Source organism: Xyrauchen texanus, chromosome 38, assembly GCF_025860055.1.
Source record: "Xyrauchen texanus isolate HMW12.3.18 chromosome 38, RBS_HiC_50CHRs, whole genome shotgun sequence".
In the NCBI taxonomy this organism is placed as follows: Eukaryota; Metazoa; Chordata; class Actinopteri; order Cypriniformes; family Catostomidae; genus Xyrauchen; species Xyrauchen texanus.
In genome coordinates this window covers 10,154,678-10,174,198 of record NC_068313.1, presented here as the reverse complement: position 1 = coordinate 10,174,198, position 19,521 = coordinate 10,154,678, and the positions used below count along the sequence as shown (strand labels likewise).

The 19,521-nt window shown below is 36.8% G+C and overlaps 1 protein-coding gene across 5 annotated transcripts in view; it reads left to right on the top strand.

Annotated features, from left to right (window-relative positions):
* LOC127631475 (fibronectin type-III domain-containing protein 3a-like) overlaps nt 1-18,537 on the top strand; it is a 123,501-nt gene extending 104,964 nt beyond the window's left edge. For all 5 annotated transcript variants that reach the window (XM_052109601.1, XM_052109604.1, XM_052109602.1 and 2 more), the window contains 9 exons: nt 17-122; nt 1,588-1,763; nt 1,890-2,003; nt 5,343-5,492; nt 6,012-6,367; nt 8,281-8,493; nt 9,900-10,066; nt 10,732-10,853; nt 16,273-18,537. In XM_052109601.1, the coding sequence (XP_051965561.1) occupies nt 17-122; nt 1,588-1,763; nt 1,890-2,003; nt 5,343-5,492; nt 6,012-6,367; nt 8,281-8,493; nt 9,900-10,066; nt 10,732-10,853; nt 16,273-16,587 (1,719 nt within the window). In that variant the 3' untranslated portion in view covers nt 16,588-18,537. The remainder of the gene's footprint in view (nt 1-16; nt 123-1,587; nt 1,764-1,889; nt 2,004-5,342; nt 5,493-6,011; nt 6,368-8,280; nt 8,494-9,899; nt 10,067-10,731; nt 10,854-16,272) is intronic.
* The last annotated feature ends 984 nt before the right edge of the window (nt 18,538-19,521 follow it).

Below are 19,521 nucleotides of genomic sequence, written 5' to 3'. Positions count from 1 at the left end.
TGTTTCGGGTTTTTAGATGACGGAGGCCCTGCAGGTCCAGACCCCACCTGTTCCTCCTGGTCCCTGTCAGCCACCCAGGGTGGTGGGTAAACCCAAAGCGAGAGAGGTGCAGTTACGCTGGGGTAAGCTTTCCCTTTACATTCACTCTTGAGCATTTAGATAATTGTATGTTTATTTTTTTCCGCAACACAATTCAACACCGTCATTGTTTTGTTTTTTTGGCAAATAAATATATATAAATGGACAACACATCTTTTTGTTGTATTGTTTTTACTAGCTGTACACAAAAACAAACACACAGCATGACCAGCGCAGTCCATTTCATAAATAAATGACACTGAAGCCCAAAGTGCTTGAGTACTGAATGCATGCAGACCCATTTTTTCTAACTGCGAGTACTATGAATGTGCAGAATGTGCATGCACCAGGAATTATTTGCACTACTTAGTGGGTCCACAAGGTGGCATCATTCATAGTTGAGCCATTGCAGTTAAAATGAATGGCTAGATGTAATCGCCGCTAAACTTGAGGAGACAAATTGGAAACAACAACAGATGCGCACGCCATGAACTTGTATAAAGAGATAAGGGCATAACTGTGTTTGTATTACTCAAGTTTGAAGGAATATAAAGATATATTGATGGGTCTAAACTCCTGAAGAATATAGTCCAGTATCTCATAGCAGTCATAGCGCGCATGTGCCTACCGCCTGTGTATGCGCACAATCAAATAAAGTATAGTTTGTATGGATGGCGTTTGACTGATGCTAAGCGTTCGCTTTAAAACTGAAGTATACTTTGGGCTTTATGAGTACGTTCTTTAATTAATCAGTCAAACTCCCAAAACATGTTTTGAATTGCTTGCTTAATCCGTCAAAGCAGTTACTGAATTAACATCTGACTCCCTTACTGAATAGACACTTTTGACAATGTGTCATATAGTTTTGGTATACATATTCACATCCAAACTCATTCAGTTGTTGTAATTTGGACAAATTATTGGGGTATTTACATGGGTAATTATTCAGTTATTAAACTCTCCCAATGCAAAAAAGAAATATGGTATTTCAAAGTCAGCTGCTTGGAAGATTATTTGTTTAAAGGCCAAAATATACTCTTCGTAAGAACGTGAATGCAGATGTTTCTAGATGATTGGCTTGTACGTTGTTGCGTTCCAAAATGTTTCGGACCTCTATTCCGAGCACAACACAATCACGCGTTGCTTTCTCAAAGTTGCCACAATGACATTATAGCGACTTGTCTTTTTCTACGGTGAGTCAATTACTGTAATGGCATAGCAACTGTTAAACGAAATGTTGCTAAGCAAGTAAGGTAAAGTCAATATAATTTTAGCAACTTAACTGAATTAAAACTTTTGAGGGGAACACAATCGCCCCTTTGAATACAGAGGTTTGTAACTGCCACAGTAATTCAAGAGTGCACGTTAAGTGTATTCAACCGGACCTCGCGATTGTAAAGAGTTGGCCAAGCGCTCACTTCTATGTGCAAGTATTTGCATAAAGTATTTTTGTGGCCTAAGAGAAATCAAAACATGGATCTGAACTGATTCTCATTTTGCACCTGTTAGCTCCCCCTCTGGTGGATGGAGGTAGTGTGGTATCTTCATACAGCGTGGAAATGTTCGCTCCCCAGGCAGAGGACGGCAGGGAGGTGTACCGGGGCTCAGAACTGGACTGCACGGTGGGCAGTTTACTACCTGGCAGGAACTACAGCTTTCGGCTCCGAGCCGCCAACAAAGCTGGGGTGAGCGGATGGCTAAAAATCTGACATGCACTGTATTCGCTTATAAAGATTCTTATTAAAGATTTGTATTCTGTAGTTTACATTAGCTTGTGAGTTGTTTTAAATTTCGATGTGTGTGATAAACAGTTTGGGCCATTTTCGGAGCACTCAGATGTCACAACAGGTCCAGGGGCCCCTGAGTCATGTCGACCCCCTCATGTCAACTGTAAATCACCGACGTGTGCTGTGGTCAGCTGGGAGGTAAGACTATATCCTGTTTCTTCTTAAATGATGGAAAGTATTGCTTTTGTATCAAACAGACTCTTGTGTAATGTCGGTGCTCTTAAGTAGCTTTGAGGAGTTGAATTTATTTTAGTGAATCAGTTCATTGAGACCAAATCAAAACCCTATTCAACTGTGTTTGTTTGAGTCATCGCTCAGAATTATTCCCAGGAGTCCCCTTGCAACTTTTTTTTTGTAGTGAAATGTTTAGTTGAAAGCTGCTGCGTATCGTGCTTTTTTTTATATATAAGATTATGTTTCTATTAAAATTCTATTTTGTAATTATATTAATAAGGATGCATTTCAATGTCAGAAATGTACTTTTCTATAAAAGTGCAAAAATTGTCCACTGGATTTGATTTTCTGGGGCATTTTTAATGTTTTTGAGGGCATTTTACGAACCATATAAACAAATGATCTAATTCATATACTTCGGTTTAATCAGTTAATTTACATAGTTCTCAATCTTAATTATTAGACTTGGAAATGCATATTCATCAGACCCAAAACAAAGATGGCGGTGCCGGAGAGTAGTAGCACTCGTTCCTCTAAAGTATGGGAATTCTTTAATTTAAAAGGAAACAATTCCGTGATATGTCATCTTTGCAAAATGGAGATGGCCTTCCATTCTAGCACCACGGCAATGCACTAGCACCTGAAGAGGCGCCACCCGGCAAGCACGCACGCACACACACACACACACACACACACACACACACACACACACAGTATTCTTAAGGTGAAAGGAAAGTGTCAGAGTGTAAGTTGTTATTTGCATGTGAATGAAGATGCTTTTTTTCAGTAAGCTAGGCCCATAAATGTTGAATTCTGAATGTTTATTTTCATTATTTATTTTTTGTTGGAAAAGCACTTTCTGTATTAGCTTAAAGCCCCCAAGTTTACAATAGTTACTGTATTCTTTCAATAGCTCTAAGAAAGGGTGGCTGGGTGACCTTTTTATTTTTTTATTGAATGCTAGACATCAAAATGCATTATTTTGCTCTTGTACACTTTTACTTGAATTTTATTTTAGAATTTTGAGTTTAAGAAAAAGGTGAGTGGCAGAGTGTATTACTATGTTGTTGTTATTTTTACGTGAATGAAGAATTAAAAGATGCTCTTTTTTCAGTAAGCTAGGCCTATGTGTTTTCAAGGCTTCAAGGTTTTATTGAATGCTGACTCTGACTAAGAATGCATTACTTCGCACTTGTGTAGTCTTTTATTTTGGAATTTTAAGAGCAATAAACATATATTGCAATGTTAAGAAATTCATGTTTTTTCATTCAGATATGTAAATCAACATGTATAAATTGCTATTAGTCAATTAACGGGGAGATAATTGAATCGAAATCGAATCGGACTAAAAAAATTAATCCTTAGATTAATCGATGCATCGAAAAAGTTATCGCTAGATTAATCGTTTAAAAAATAATCGTTTATCCCAGCCCTACACCCAAGTCATATTTTATGTTATAATTTGTATAACTAAGAATATAATTTTAAGAACTATATCAGAAACACACACATTTAAAATCTCTTTTTTGTGTAAGTGTTTTTGTATAAAAACACTATATATTTATGTGTTCCAGTTTGATACCCTAAATTGAGATCTCATTTGTTAATATGCTGGATTAATACTGCTCTTTTCTTTAAATGTGCTGTATGTAGTATTAAAATAATAAAGATGAGAAGTTTAGCTTTAGGTACACTGGCGGCCAAAAGATTGGAATAATGTTCAGATTTTGCTGTTTCGGAAGGAAATTGGTACTTTAATTCACCAAAGTGGTGTTCAACTGATCACAAAGTATAGTCATGACATTACTGATATCAAAAACAGCACCATCACTATTTGAAAAAGTAATTGTTGATTAAAATCTTGACAGGCCCCATTTCCAGCAGCCATCACTCCAACACCTTATCCTTGAGTAATCATGCTAAATTGCTAATTTGGTGCTTGAAAATCAAATGCCATTATATCAAACACAGTTGAAAGATAGTTGTTTCTTTAAATGAAGCTTAACATTGTCTTTGTTTGTTTTTGAGTTGCCACAGTATGCAATTGACTGGCATGTCTTAAGGTCAAAAATGGCAAAAAAGAAAGGCTATACAATGCTTGAAAGATTTAATGCAAAGATGTACACGACAGTCTTCAAAGACAAAGGACAACTGGCTCTAACAAGGACAGAAAGATATGTGGAAGGCCAGATGTACAACTAAACAAGAGGATAAGTACATCAGAGTCTCTAGTTTGAGAAATAGACGCCTCACATGTCCTCAGCTGATAGCTTCATTGAATTCTACCCGCTCAACACCAGTTTCATGAACAACAGTAAAGTGCCTTATGGGAAGAATAGCAGAGAAAATGCCACTTTTGAAACAGAAAAATAAAAATAAATGTTTAGAGTGGGCAAAGAAGAGACATTGGACAACAGATAATTGGAAAAAAGTGTTATGGATCTTAAACCCATTGAGCTTTTGTGGGATCAGCTAGACTGTAAGGTGCGTGAGAAGTGCCCGACAAGACAGCCACATAGTTGTGATCATTGAATGCTGCTTTGGTGAATAAAAGTACCAATTTCTTTTCATAAGAGCAAAATCTGTACAATATTCCAAACTTTGTCCACCAGTGTGTGTGTGTGTGTGTGTGTGTGTGTGTGTGTGTGTGTGCAGTATTTGTTTATTTTTTGGTCAAAGCAATAAGTTGATGTTACAGTGATTTTTACCATGGCTGAGCGGTCTAATATTTTATTTATTAAGAATAATAATAAATAACATTATAATAATATATAATATAATAATAATAATATTTTTAATGTTATTATTGTTATATCTCACCCTAATGTTACCATTACTGAAATGAGTAATTTAGCATTTTTTTTAAAGCATTAAGCTGTGCGTTAGTGATTTTTACCATGGTTGAGGCATCTATAATATTTTATTTAATATGAATATCAATAAATAATGTTAAATATATATTTATTATATATGTTATTATATTATTATAGATGTTATTAATAGATAAACAGTAAAATAGCATATATACAGTAGTTGTGCAATTAATATAAATATATATTTTATATAATAATATTGGAGTACTACTGTTCAGTAGCCGAACTGTATGATTTGTAGCAACTTGACTAACTCAACATTAATATAGACTTCAGCTATTCAAATCAACACGGACATTTAAAAATACAAAATGTGCGGTCACAGGGGTGTGACTTTCAACACAGCTTGTCCAATCAGATTTTAGAGTCAGAACTATCTATATAGGTTGATTTTTTTTTTTAATTCCTTTGCTTTTTCACATCCATACAGGTTCCTCACTGTAATGGTGCAGCTGTGTCAGAGTATCGTCTGGAGTGGGGGGCAGCAGAGGGCAGTATGCAGATTTGTTACACCGGTGCTGCTCTGTTCCATGAGTTAAGGGGTCTGCTGCCTGCCACCAGCTATTTCTGCCGGGTACAGGTGAGAAATTCTCAGTTTGAGCACAGAAAATTGCAGCAACTGAAAGTTTGTGTTTTCTAAGATGTGGTGTGTAAAATAAACCAGGAAGTCAAGGCCTGATCTCTGATGATGCACCTGTGAGAGCCAATAATTCAGTCTAATGATTCATAAAAATATGTGCCAAACTTAATGCCGTCACGCCACCCAGTGGTTGTTATAGAGGAGCGCAGGTTTATGCATGTGATTTATTATAGCGGTTTATTACTGTCATGAGGACAGATTAATTCATATTCCGTTTAAGTCATTCAGTTGTTGAATTATTCATTATAAATTATGTTTAGGCACTGTCTTGAGTTACTAATGTATACAACAGCAATACATCAATTTGGGCATACATAAAGAATATGGTTTTTGTCATAAAGCCCAAGTAGGTTCTTTGTGGTTACCAATCATTTTTTTTAAATAATATAAATATGACCAACTGTAGTCACTCACTGTGAGACTGTTTGTCCGTTTGTGTGTGTGTGTGTATTGCTGCAGGCATTGAATGTTGCCGGTGTGGGGCCATTCAGCGATGCTGTGCTCTGTCAGATGCCCTGCTCTGTCCCTGCTGCAGTCAGCAGCGTTCATGCTCTCCGTGAGTCAGAGATGAGAGTGGAGGGCCGGGTCACAGAGAGTGCCGAGGAGGATGAGGAAGAAGAAGAAGAGGAGGATGAAGAGGCCTCTCCTCTCCTCTACTCGCCCTCCACCTGCCTGGGGCTGCGCTGGGAGGTGCCATGCGATCACGGAGCGGAGATCACATCATATCTGATCGACATGGGAGAGAGACAGCCCATCCTCACTGGACCCGTAACCAAATATATCATCCAGAACCTGCAGCCCGACACCACTTACAGGTAGTCAAATCAATCATGGCTATAGCTGCAGCATATATGCGCTTTTTAACCTCGTGCGACCCCACGTACACCTTCATGGACGTTGTATTTTGGCCTCGCTATACGCAATGTGTAATTTAAACCGACTGATCTCAGTTCAGAAGACTCTGGGCTGTGAGTAAAGGGTAACTTTCGACAAACACAGTCATGTGACAAAACAACATGGTGCCGATCAAAGCGAAGTTTGTCTTTGGGAGAAACAGCAACAAAACTACATCTACTAAGAAACCGTATTAAGTTTTGACATTGAAATCTGTGCCACGTATCACAAAAAATGTGAACAAAGTCTGGATTCCAGGAATATTTTTAGTTTGACAAAACTCACCAAATCCAATCAGTCTTCATTAGGGTTAAATGGCATCAAGTCACTCGTTACCAACTTTATAAATTCAGAGTTTGATCATAAATAGCTTATTTTGTACATTTCTAAAATGCTCTCATTGAAGTGCACTTTAAATTGGAGTGAGAGATACTGGGGGGGAGTGACTGTTACTTTGCTCACAGCTGATTGGTCCAGAATCTGGATGAGATCACTGATCGGGAACATAACTTGCCCCTGAGCAGGTTAGCTGATTAGCGTATGTTACTATGGCGAGGAACCCCTATGAAAGCATTTCCACTTTACTGGTACCGCAAGTTCAGAGTTCGCTTAAACTAAGTTTAAACTTATCTAGCTAGCTGCTTAATCCTGCTTTGTGACATAGACCACTGTTTAAGTAAAAAGAGACTCTAGTTTCATCCGATATGCCATTTCTTATTTGAGTGATATTATTATGAAACACAGTGTACACTATTGTGTACTTCAGCATTATTTTCCTTTAGAAATCCTGTCTTCACTGTGCATTATCACACTGAGCATCAATGGGTTCATTCAAAAGCTGAAAAATGTTGCTTTCAGAGGATTTATATGGAGTTAGGATGAAAATAAGGTGCATTTTGAACAGTTCTGAGACAAGTGAAGACAGACAGCACACTGATTGTTAAGTCATTCACTAAATAGGGAGCAAGGGAGCATCCTATAGCTTTCCTATGCAGCCAAGTACATTCACTCCTAACATCCGACCAAGAGTTCAGTTTCAGTCTGCAGATGATGTTTGCACCACTCAACATGGTTGGCTGACATGGAACAATTGTAATCAGAACATAGATTCAGAATTTACATTTAAATTTTATTCTAACATGGTTGGCAGTGATTGGATGAGCAGGCCATTACTTGGATCAGAGTTAATTATGCTAATTTATGATTGGTCACTTGTTTGACAGTGCAAAGAGAGAACATTGAGATTTTGTTGCCTAAGTAGAAATGAACATCTTTTTTTTAAAACAAAAAAGTCAAATCAATTCAAATAATTTTTATTTGAATAGTTTTAATTTGTGCTTTTCCCAATAAACAATGTTTCAAACAAAACATAAAAAAAATCTGAGTTCTATACCTTGGTATTATTTAAAGTGTTACACCTTAGTCCCTCTCTTTTACATTTGCACTCGTCTTTAGCGACTTGAGAGACTACAGAAGACATGACAACATTTCCAGTAATATAGTCAGCAATGATGCTCCCTGGTTTTTTACAGTGCAGTCTGGGAATTGTGCCCTGACCACTGAATTGGGTGCTGATTGTGGCACACCCTCTATCACCCCCTTGACTACTGAGATTTGTCACTGCCATAGTAGTGCAAGAATGCACATTAAGTATGCATTCTTGGGCTGCGTGCTTTCTATGCAGTGGCCAAGTATCCGCATCTGCCTTTTGCATAGAGGATGTTTGTGGCATTCAAGTGAGTCACCGTCTGTGTGCATTAATATTTATAGCATGACTAAAGGTTACACTTTAAACCCAACTCTCAGTTAATGAAGTGTGCATGTGTGTTTTCAGGATAAGGATCCAGGCTCTGAACAGTCTGGGTGCAGGTCCCTTTAGTCACACCTTTAAACTGAAGACCAAGCCACTGCCACCCCTCCCTCCACGCCTGGAGTGCACCGCCTCCAGTCACCAGACCCTCAGGCTCAAGTGGGGTGACAGCCCGGGCAAGGCCCAACCCACCGATTCCTTACAGTTCCATCTCCAGATGGAGGATAAAATTGGGAGGTTAGCAGCTAAATTTGGATTCTTTCTATCTGTCTGTCTGTCTGTTTTTTCTTTATTTCTTTCATTCATTCTTTCTTGCTGTCCGTCTGCCTTTTTTCATTTCTTTGCTCTTTCTTTCGCTCTCTTTTATTCTTTCATTTTTTACTTTTTTCGCTTATGACCTTTTCACATTTTCACTATTCTTTTGCACTTATACTCTCTCTTTCATGCTTTTGCGCTTTCTTACACTTTTTCTTCGCATACTTCACAACACTTTTTTTGCTTTTGCTTTTTTCTCACTTACGTTCTTTTCTTTGCTCTTACACTCTTTTGCTCTTTCAATCGTTCTTTTACGCTCTCTTTCTCACTTATGCTTTATTTAAAGCTTTTTTTATGCTCTTTTCTCACTTGTGCTCTTTCTTTCATGCATTCCTACACACTTCGTGCTTCCTTACACTTTTTCTTTCTTTCTTTTGCACATGCACACTTGCTTTCATTTTTTCTTTTGTGCTTTTTCTTTCTCGTTTACGCTCTGTTGTACACTTTAATGCTTTGTAACACTTCCTTTATTTCACACTTGTGATTTATTTCATGCTATCTTACGCTCTTTATTTCTTCACATACTTCACGACACTGTTTACCAGGCATGACATGGCAAGTTTCCTCTGTCATGCGATTTTTCTGCCTTCATGAAAGCTAAATGCTGATGTGACCAAATTAAATCCAGTCAGAACATATTTGATGTGAAAAGAAATATTCTGTGTTAAATTCAAGTTTATTTCTATTGGTTGTGTCTGGTGCATGTTGTTGATTTCCACTGAAAATAATTTCAATTTATACCTCACTTTGTACAAACAAACCCCAAAAATGTATTAAAAGCTATGCACTTACAATAGAAGTCTATGGGGTGAGTGTGCTATGGGGTGTGTGGTTGTGCATTTGTGTACGCATGTTTTTTTTTCTTTCAGTGGAATTTATTTATTTTGCTAGTGGACAATATGCGACAGATAAATACCGTCAATAGAGCTTAATTTGAATTTGACTTGTAATATTCCTTAATATTAAGATTTGTGGTGCAGGTCATTGGAGCACTTTTATTGAGCGATTTCACTGTTGATGGGACTACATAGCATAATGTGTCAAAAAAAGAAGCTAACTTAGCTAAATGTCTTGCCGTGTATTACTAGTGGAGGTCCCAGCCAGTTAACATAAAAACTCAGAAATGTTTAATTGTGTACATTTTGTGTACAAATGTGTGTCTACATTTTGAGCATGGAAAACCAATACAAAGAATAACCTTATGTCTGTTATAAAGATAAAAATGCCTGTTTCATTCTTGTGCTTATAGAATTGTAATATTGCTGATTTAGTCTCTTTATAGAGTTCAGTTAACAGTATGTTACCTCTGTCTGTTTCTCTGTCTGAAGGTTTATATCCTTATATAAAGGACCCTGCCACACTCACAAAGTGCAGAGGCTAATTGAGACTACCTCGTACACGTTTCGCATCCAGGCCTTTAACGAGGCGGGCGAGGGGCCCTTCTCCACTGTTTACACCTTCACCACCCCCCGCTCCCCACCTGCACCCCTCAAAGGTAACAGATTAGCCCATGTCATCTGGGAACATACTAGAATATTCAGTTTTTTGACAATATCTACGTCTTTAAAGGAAAATGAATGGCTTAAATAAGATTTAAGATCTATGTACCGCATTTATAGCATGCTGTCAATTACCCAAAAAAATTCTTTGCATTTGTACCTCAGTTTTTCACTTGTACCTCTGAAAATCTTTTCTGATTTTCAGAAAAATTCATTGACAGTTACACAATTATAATGGAAGCATGACAAGCATACACCGGTTCAATTGTAGCTGCTTTTCTGTAGATGTGTCTTTTTTTTTTGTCTGAAATACCAGACCAAATTATTATATAGTCTTAATCAACAGCATACCACCGATGTTGTCGTGAGAGCTTATATTGTAGTTACTTTCTTACTCTTCATAGGGATGTAATTTAGCCGCATAAATATCGAAGCAATTGGACAGCTCTTATTATTTGCATATGACAGCCATTTTTACAGTTGGTTTATCTAATAGCCTCGCTCTCAAACAGGAAATTAATAATTTTTTATTAAAACTGCATCAGCAAAAGCAGGCACAACATCGTAGAGAACACCTTTAGTGTTCCTCAGTTTGATACTGAAGAAGTTTGTCTCGATCTGTTCCCAGTTGTTTTAATTTGGTGTGTGTGTGTGTTTTCAGCTCCTCGCGTGGAGCGTGTGGACGATTCGTGTGAGCTGAACTGGGAGACACTGCCACCTATGAAAGGAGATCCAGTCATCTACTGTTTGCAATGCATGCAGGGAAATTCTGAATTCAAACAGGTATGTACACAACACTGTATCATCTGCATGTAAAAAATAGTACTGTCAATCGTTTGAAATATTCAGTCAATTTAATTACATGATGTCTTGATTTATTAATTGTATAAATTGCAATCAATTGCATATAATCAATATTTACTAAGAATATTTTAGAATACAATAACAATAAAAAAGTTATATACTATATAGTAAGTATTACAATTCAGATAATGCAAATACATTATATCATATCCATATATTGTGGAAGTAAACGTGTAAAGCATATACTTTAGACGATACAAAAAGTGGATTTAAAAGTCAAAATGATGTTTGTTTTATTTCCATATCATTGAACATAACTCTGTTATTGCCATCCGTGCTATTTTTAACTGTTGGTCTATGTACTCAAGCATCAGACAGACATTTTTGGAGCGTCTCACTTTGGTTCCGTCACTTCTCACTAGTTTTTAGCGTCTCTAGTCATGAGCGCTATGTTTGTAGGATGCTAATGTGTTAAGCTAAATTTATTTTGAAATCTCGAGATTCCTACTTTCTGTTGGGCTCTGTCCAGTCTGTGGACTGTGCTGTTTGACGAAGCATGTTGCCTGTACAGCTTGACTCGCGCTGACTGCCCCCTACTGCCACAGCATCGCAAAAACAACAAGATGGTACATAAAGCTTGAATTGCTCAGATGGTAGAAACATTCCATGGAATCTATGTACGTGTCAGGAGCATGATTAACTACTTATTTTAACGCATTATTTAAAAAATAATTTATCACACTAAATTTACTAAAATGTATTTATTGTTTATTCAACAGCTCTAGTAAAACACTACTGTAGAACTAAATTTGTGCATTTTCTGTGCCGTGCAAAACATCCTGTCACAATTCCAGGGTAGTTGCTAGGGTATTGCTGTGTGGCATATAGAGTGTTTTGGGCTGTTTCTTACTGGCATGAGTCAAAAGGGCCTACCCACAAGTCCAAATGATATACTATTCCCTAGATATGGTTTAGGTCACATCCTTCGATCTAAGTCTATTTTTTTATCTATCATCAACCAGGTGAAAATTATAAGTCTGATTATTCTCAGCTACAAGCCACATGGTTCGAATGATCATTTATATCTGTAGCACAAATGGTGCGTTACAAATAACATACCAAAGTGAAATACTTAGTGTTTGGGGTTTGTTCAAGTAAGTATTGCCAAACGCCACTAATTCTGTAGAAAACTGCTCACTAAACACTAAAAAATTATCTTTCTGCAGAATCTTTTGTTTCATTTATTTATTTTAAAAAAATACGTTTGATATAGTTTGTTAGATATATCTCAACTTCAATCCAAAATGTCTCAAATGTAGTTCCCTATTTGTGTGCGAACGCCAATGAACAGAGGTCATGCCTCTGGCAGATGGCAGGTGTTGGGTCCAGCTGTTCGAATGAATACTTCTACAGCGTAAAAGTGATCAAATGGGCATTAGTGTATGACTAAGTGACAGTTATTACACTTAATGTGAGAGACAAATCAAATCTTGCCACTGAAACATGTCTTGTATTTGTGGATGTTCTTTATGCTGTCATCATATGTTTTGATAATGGCTTTGAAAACACTGTTTGGGTGATAATCATCATCAATGCAAGTTCTTAAATGTGAATGATGTTCCCCGCTTTCCTTTCCAAACCTGCATACATTTTTTCTTTACAACACAAACGTTTTAAGAAGAATATCCCTTAATGCTCTTTCCATTACAGTAAAACGGAATAGAAACTCTTGCTGTCAAGCTCCAATTGGACAAAAAAGCCCCATAAATGTTACAAAGTAATCCATATGACTCTTGGCTGTATTTCAAGTCTTCTAAATCCAAATGTTAGCTTTATGAGAGAAACTGACCGAATTTACAGCCATCTGCTGTAGCTTTGAGCTGTCATTTGCGCTGCGTTCAATTCAAAGCATTTAAACACACTGTGATTGGTCACTAAATGCATGAGAACCAATGATGCTTGGCATTGATGTCAAACCTGGGGAAACACATCATGAGGCTCCATGTTTGAATGTACACCAGCATGAATAAAGGTTGAGAGCTACGGCGATGGCAGCTTCAGATTTCTTTTCATTTTTCTTTCTTTTTTTTGGGGTATTTTCAGTGTAAATATCACCATCTATTTACAAAGCAAGTAAAAGAGAAACTCTCATTTTTTACTTTATACTTTAATATGGGCCCCAAGGGGCCCGATTGTGGTCCGGTAAAGAGCTGACCAAGATATCCATAGTAGTGGTGTTGAAGTCCTTATAGTGAATGTCACTAAAAATATCAAAACACCCCGGAATGTCAGACGGGACTCAGCAGAACTGATTTAACTTCAAATCACTCCACCGTTATCTGTCTAGAGTGACTGTAGAAATAAGTGAAATAACTGTGTAATAGAAGGGTAAATCAGTCTTATCACTTCCTGCTGAGAGACTCTTTATATACAGATATTGATATTCTTCAGACACATTATATTGTATCTGCATTCTTAAAATAGATTTTATCAATAATTTTCTCCTTTGATTTTATAACCAGAATTAATGTAATGCAATGCCAAATTTTGATCTATATAAATATTTCTTTTTATTAAATTACCATATTACAACAAAACCGTTGCAAATGTGCATTTTTAACCACACAACCTGTTGGCCAAATTTGCTAATGAAACACATTTTTTGTTGTTTCTCATCAAGACCTTTTATTTGCCTTTGAATATGACGCATGAGTCACACGGATCACTTTTATGATGTTTGGGGCTTTTTAAAACTTTAAAGTAAGTCACTATTCACCGGACAGACCAATATACAGTATTCATTAAAATGTCTTGTTTTTTGTTCTGCATAAGAAAGTGTTTAAAACGACATGAGAGTGTGTTAAATATGATCCATTTTTAATTTTTGGATGAACTATTCCTTTAACAAAGTAATCCATGACTGATACATGCATTTTTATATTCCATTCAATAAAAAGAGCTCCAAGAAAAGCTCCTAAATGCAAAGAACAGCCAACGAGGGAAATGCAAGAGAAGGTTGTCTAGTTTTTGTGTACTATTTCCCAGAACCTAATCTTCTTATCTCATTATATTCAATTTAAACTGCAAGCTCCCAAATCTGCTTTAATTGATTTAACCTCCAAAATGCACATAAAAACGTATACGCACGCTTGAGGTGGTACATTTTTTTATTCGATAAGAGGTATGGCTGTGAAATATAATGTTTAAAGTTAATTTCTGAGATTAATGTTTTTTTGTTTAACGTGTTAAAAATGTTTTATCCCATTAATGGAGTGTCCGTTTTTCTTTACTTCCTGGGCCTTTACACGATAGGAGAAAGGTGTCCCGAGTTGCTCCTGGCAGGCTACTTGGCCTTACATGCTCCAACTAGGATGAGAATGGGTAAGGGTATCTGCTGCCTGCCAGGAACAAACCCAGGCACCTTTGTACAATGGGCAAGACTTCAGTAATGTTTTTCACCACTTTCTCTGGCTAAAATTGGCATGTATAATTTTTCAGGAGGTACATGCTTGACTCGACAACACATCCTCACACAAACTGGTTGCGTGAAGCAGTGCGCACCTATTTATTGCACGAGCGTATGTCCCTCTCATAATAAACACGAGTGTATTTACTGTATGGAGAATTCATAAGCGGTAAACCAGGCATGCACGAGATAAGGGCAAGCTGCTTTATCTTTTAGCATCGTGCAAAAACACTCACTGACTTCCATTTGAATCAGTTTTAAAAGCAAAACTGCCCGAGAGAGAACCAGCATGCATTATAGAGATTGATGGACCCATTCAGCAAGCAGCAGGCAGGTATACTTATAGATACTGAACACAACCAGAGAAAATAATAGTTTTGAGATTTTAAATATATTCATTCAATATGTTTTATATCTGCTTGTATAGTGTCTAATAATGCATTGGCAATGTGCACTTAAGTTTCTCTTGCCAGTAAAGTTGTATATGAACTGAATCTGCCCATTTGATCCTACTATTAAAGAAAATCTGGAAAACGCCAGAAGATTTTGCCCAAATTTTAATTACATGTTCAATAATTTTATGGCATGTATGCATATACTTTCATCAAAGATTAATGTAAAAATGTGTCTAATATACTAAATAAAAAACATGTACATATTTAAAATAAATGATGACTAACCAATTTCTTGCAAGTTCTAACAAAGTATAAATTAAAGATATTAATGATGATTTTTAAGGTTTGTTGGTATGTATACACCAAAATTTAATTGCAATTAATCACTGAAAACTGCCATTTAATGAGTAAAAAAATGATTTATTCACAGCCGTAATAAGAAAGAAATGTGCATAAACTGTGATGGAAACACATTTACCAAATAAACTCCTATTGAATTTATTAGGAATACAAGATGTGCATCAATAAAATCATGTGACTGAATAGTACGTTCATAACTGGACTTATCTACGGACCAATCTGAAATTTTGTTCTGGTCATCCTGAAATAACAGTGTCCAGAACATTCAATGCCTGCACAGAGTTTACAGAGCAAATAAATCAAATGCAAACTTGAACTGTGCTGAAGAACTGGTTTATTGACAATTTTGAAGATATCTTCGAGATCCGAATGATGAAGTCATAAGGATGGATTAACGCACACACACATAGTGCTCCCAGAACAGTGTGATGCGTTGTCGCTCCCAGACATGAGACAAAGTACTTTACAGTGCAAGTGTGTTCTAAACCACTAGTATTTTATAAATAAAAGAGTCACAGTGGCTACAAGTTTTCGCATAAATTACATTTGCGACTTTGTGAATACTCCTGAACCAATCTAGTCCTGTAGAACTCTACTTAAAACAGTGTCTTCTGTAAACGGTCAGAAATTCGAGGCGGCCTAGGACAAAAATGCCACCAAAAGTGATAAAAATGCTCCTAAAATTCAAAATGTGGGTGCAAAAAATGCCCCTATAGTGAACATTGTCTGATATAGTTTTTAATGTTCTATTTTAAGCCTAGTTATACACATTATAACATAAAATATAACTTTTTACTTTGATTTTGACTTAATTTAATGTGTAGAATGAAAAATATTCTTCATAAATTAAATTATTAAGATTAAGACTATGTAAACAAATGAATTAAACTGATTTGTATATAAAAAAAAAAGAAATTATTAAAAAAAAAATCATCAAAACATTTAAAATACCCCTAAAACTCAAAACCAGTTTTGTACAGTATGACACCTCAGTGTAAAACAAGTTGCACGTTTCCTCTCACACAATGTTTTTTTTTTGAATACTTGTTAAACATATCAGTTAATTTCATCGATGATACAATAATGTTATTCTAAAATAATACTCTTAAAAAAATAAAAAATAAAATGCAATATGTGACCGCTGTGTCCTCTCGCTTTTTGTCTCAAATCTTCTCAGATCTACAAGGGCTCGGCCACATCCTTCCATCTCCCCAACATGAGCTCGTCCACGGAGTACCGTTTCCGTGTCTGCGCCATCCGTCAGTGCCAGGATGCTCCTGAAATCACCGGCCCCTACAGCTCCACCGTCATCCTGCTCCCCCCTCGCGTCGACACGCCTGGAGCCTCTAGTGCCACCGGGTCCAAAGCCGCCGATGTCCAGAAGCCAAAACGCAGCCTTACGGACGAGCAGTTCTCTTTCCTTATCATCGCCCTGTTGGCTGTGACCTCCATCCTAATTGCGGTCGCCATCCAGTACTTTGTGATCGAATGAGCCGTAGCGCTCTGAGGCTGCATAAAGTTGTCCGAACAAATGTTTTCTGTCGATAGTTTGTTTTTGTTTATATTTTGTACCGGCACCAGCGTCAAGGAGCCGTGCGAAGGGAAAGATTGCGAAAAGAAAGTTGTAGAATTACTTCACCTACTCTATCGTTCTATCTTTCTTGTTCTTCGCTATCCGTTCTTTCTCTAAGCATGCTGTCGAAAAGATGTTGTTGGAGTCGGAGGGCGATTTATTGAAGGATCAGCAGTGAAGCTTAACGCTCATCACATACTCATTGTACCACTTTCATTTATTTGTGTAGCTGTAGTCTTTATGTTATTTATATGTATAATTTTAGTTGTAAACTTTCCAGTGTGAGTTTCTATCAGTGCTCCAAAGCTAGCTCGGTGGCCGCTCACCGGTTTGCTATCTTGGGCCTGGGATTGAGGGCCAGTGACTATGCTGTCGGAGAAGAGGGCATCTCTTTCCCGTAAGCACATGGGAGAAGGCCCTCCGGGGGTCCCGGGCGATCCCTGGGAGATAAAGCCTACGACGCAAGGGAGGCGAGGCGAAACAGATACTGCTTGAATTAGCGTACGCTGATTTAGCACTTTCCTCAAAACTTTTTTGATGTTCAGAATGTGTAAAGGATGCAAAAATAACTAGAGAAATGTTAGTATATTTTTGTACAGTATGACACGAGGACCTGTTCATTGAGATTCTGGCTTATTATGGGGGAGTAAGACTATGAATACCAAACTAACTCAGCTTAATAGTTATTTTTACTATCATGTACATATACTGTAGCTTGTTTTTACAATCAAGCAGCTGCTTAGCTCCAAAATGTTGTCATTCAGCACAAACAATGTACGCTTCTCAGAAACCTTTCCGTCAGTCGTTATCTTTGCACCTTAGTGAGAAGAGAAAAAAAATACTTCTTGAATGCGTCTTGATCTTGTGATGCGTTTTATGGAATATGTTCTCCAGTTGTGCAAGCCCTCCTTGTGTTTTGGCTGTTTTAAAATTGTAGTACCATGAACTTTGTTCTAGGAATGGTTTATTGAAACGGTAATCATTTTTTCAGAAGTCATATAGTATTTTCTTAATTTCTCTGAAGTGTTTTTCTTTTTTGGTCTTTAGTTTTAGAAACTAAATTTGCGCATTGTGTTAGCCTTTATTTTTAGCAATATTACTTTTTGATGTAATCGCGAGAGTATTGAATATAGGACTAAATATTAATTATAAGATATCTTAAATTTTTCTTTCGAATCAAAAATCGGAACTTTATTTTTAATATGAAACCGAAAACCTTTAAGTTGTGTCCAGCAGAGAAATTAAGAAAAGCGCAAGGACTGGAAATGCAAACGGCGGTAATGAATTCTGTTAATCCTACGTGTACTTCCTGTGAGTTGAAATGTTTGCCTTTTTCTCTGTATGTTAAAGTCTCGTGACTGATTGCCAGTGCTGCATGATGGCAGTGTGACAATGTGGTCGTAGGGTTTCGTGTTGTGGTTGGTTATGGGCATATGAGTGCTCTCACAAGGTACCTTGCAAGAAGTCTTTAATGAAAATGAATTGCATGATTTGGTCTAATAGATATTCTGCAAATGTCTTCTGTTTGTCTTGTCTCAAATTCCTATTTTTGATAGTGATAAAATGTAATTGCAAAGTGTGCCAATTTAACATCTCCCCACCGTAGTAGGCTTCTATGGTTGGTTCATGGGAGAAAGACAAACTACAGAAAATCAATAAAATATGCACAAAATATTAGACCATTTTTATGTAATTTTAATGTTTGCAGTTACCTCATACACCGTACATTCCAAAAAAATAAATTTGTTATAGTATATATACTACCAGACATATCACTTTAAAAATGGTCGTTATCAGATAGGAAATGTATAATCATATATATGTATCAAAAATGTGTCTGTATAGTCATGATATCTACAGACAGATCCATGCACAATAAAAGATTTATTATTCTTAACTGTCTTGAAATTGTTTTGCTGCATGATGAGATTTCCACCAAGTCTTGGCAGTATTTCAGTGCTTTTACATGTTTTGATCAAATGTTTAGAGTAGGACTTTGAACATGGGGGAGAATTTTTTTTGTTGTAATTTCTTCAAAGCACCTCTCACATTTGGAGTATCTCCGCGTACGATAAAGTAAGGTAAAGTGGTGCATTTTCATTAAGGGGAAATGTAGTTTGTCACCTCCGAGCTTTCTATGTAACACAAAAAGACATAGAAAAAGACACCAAGGTCATTGAGTTCAAGGAGTGCTAACAATGGCTAACACCTGATAGATTGTGCATTGAGCACCAGTGTCAAACGTTAAAGCACATTATGATTATTTCAATTTATTTTCATGATTTAAGTCAACACCTCATGGCAAACCAGAAGCAAGCTCAGGCAACAGTGTATGAATAAAGATTTAATGTTGCCAATTTTTTAAAAGACTCTTAGAATAATCCTAATTATACTCTTTTGAGTTTCATATTTCTGATTAAATTAGCATTTGAGTGGTTTTTTGTCCTCGATCTTCAAGGTGGAGCACAATCAAGTGCAATTGCAAAAATAATCCAATTTGTCATTTTCTACAAAAACTTGTAGACTCACCGCCATGGTGCTAAGATGTTCTGAGTGTTTGTAAGGTGTTACTTGCTGGCCAAAGTCAAAAGAGCAGAAGATATTCCTTCAGTGTAAATCTATGGACTGTATTCACCTGTTTTTCCATCTACCATCTGATCATCTAGAAAAGTATTGGCTGACCTCTCCTAAACTAGCCCCACGAATTTAGGAATGGGGGTTTGTCTAAATTCCTAAACTATGCCTTAGCAAGTGCCACTAATAAATGCTTCCTAACAGGTTTTCCAAACACTTGTACTGCCATTTATTCCCCACTATTGTTTGGACTCACAGTTAGTCCCATCCTAATCTGAC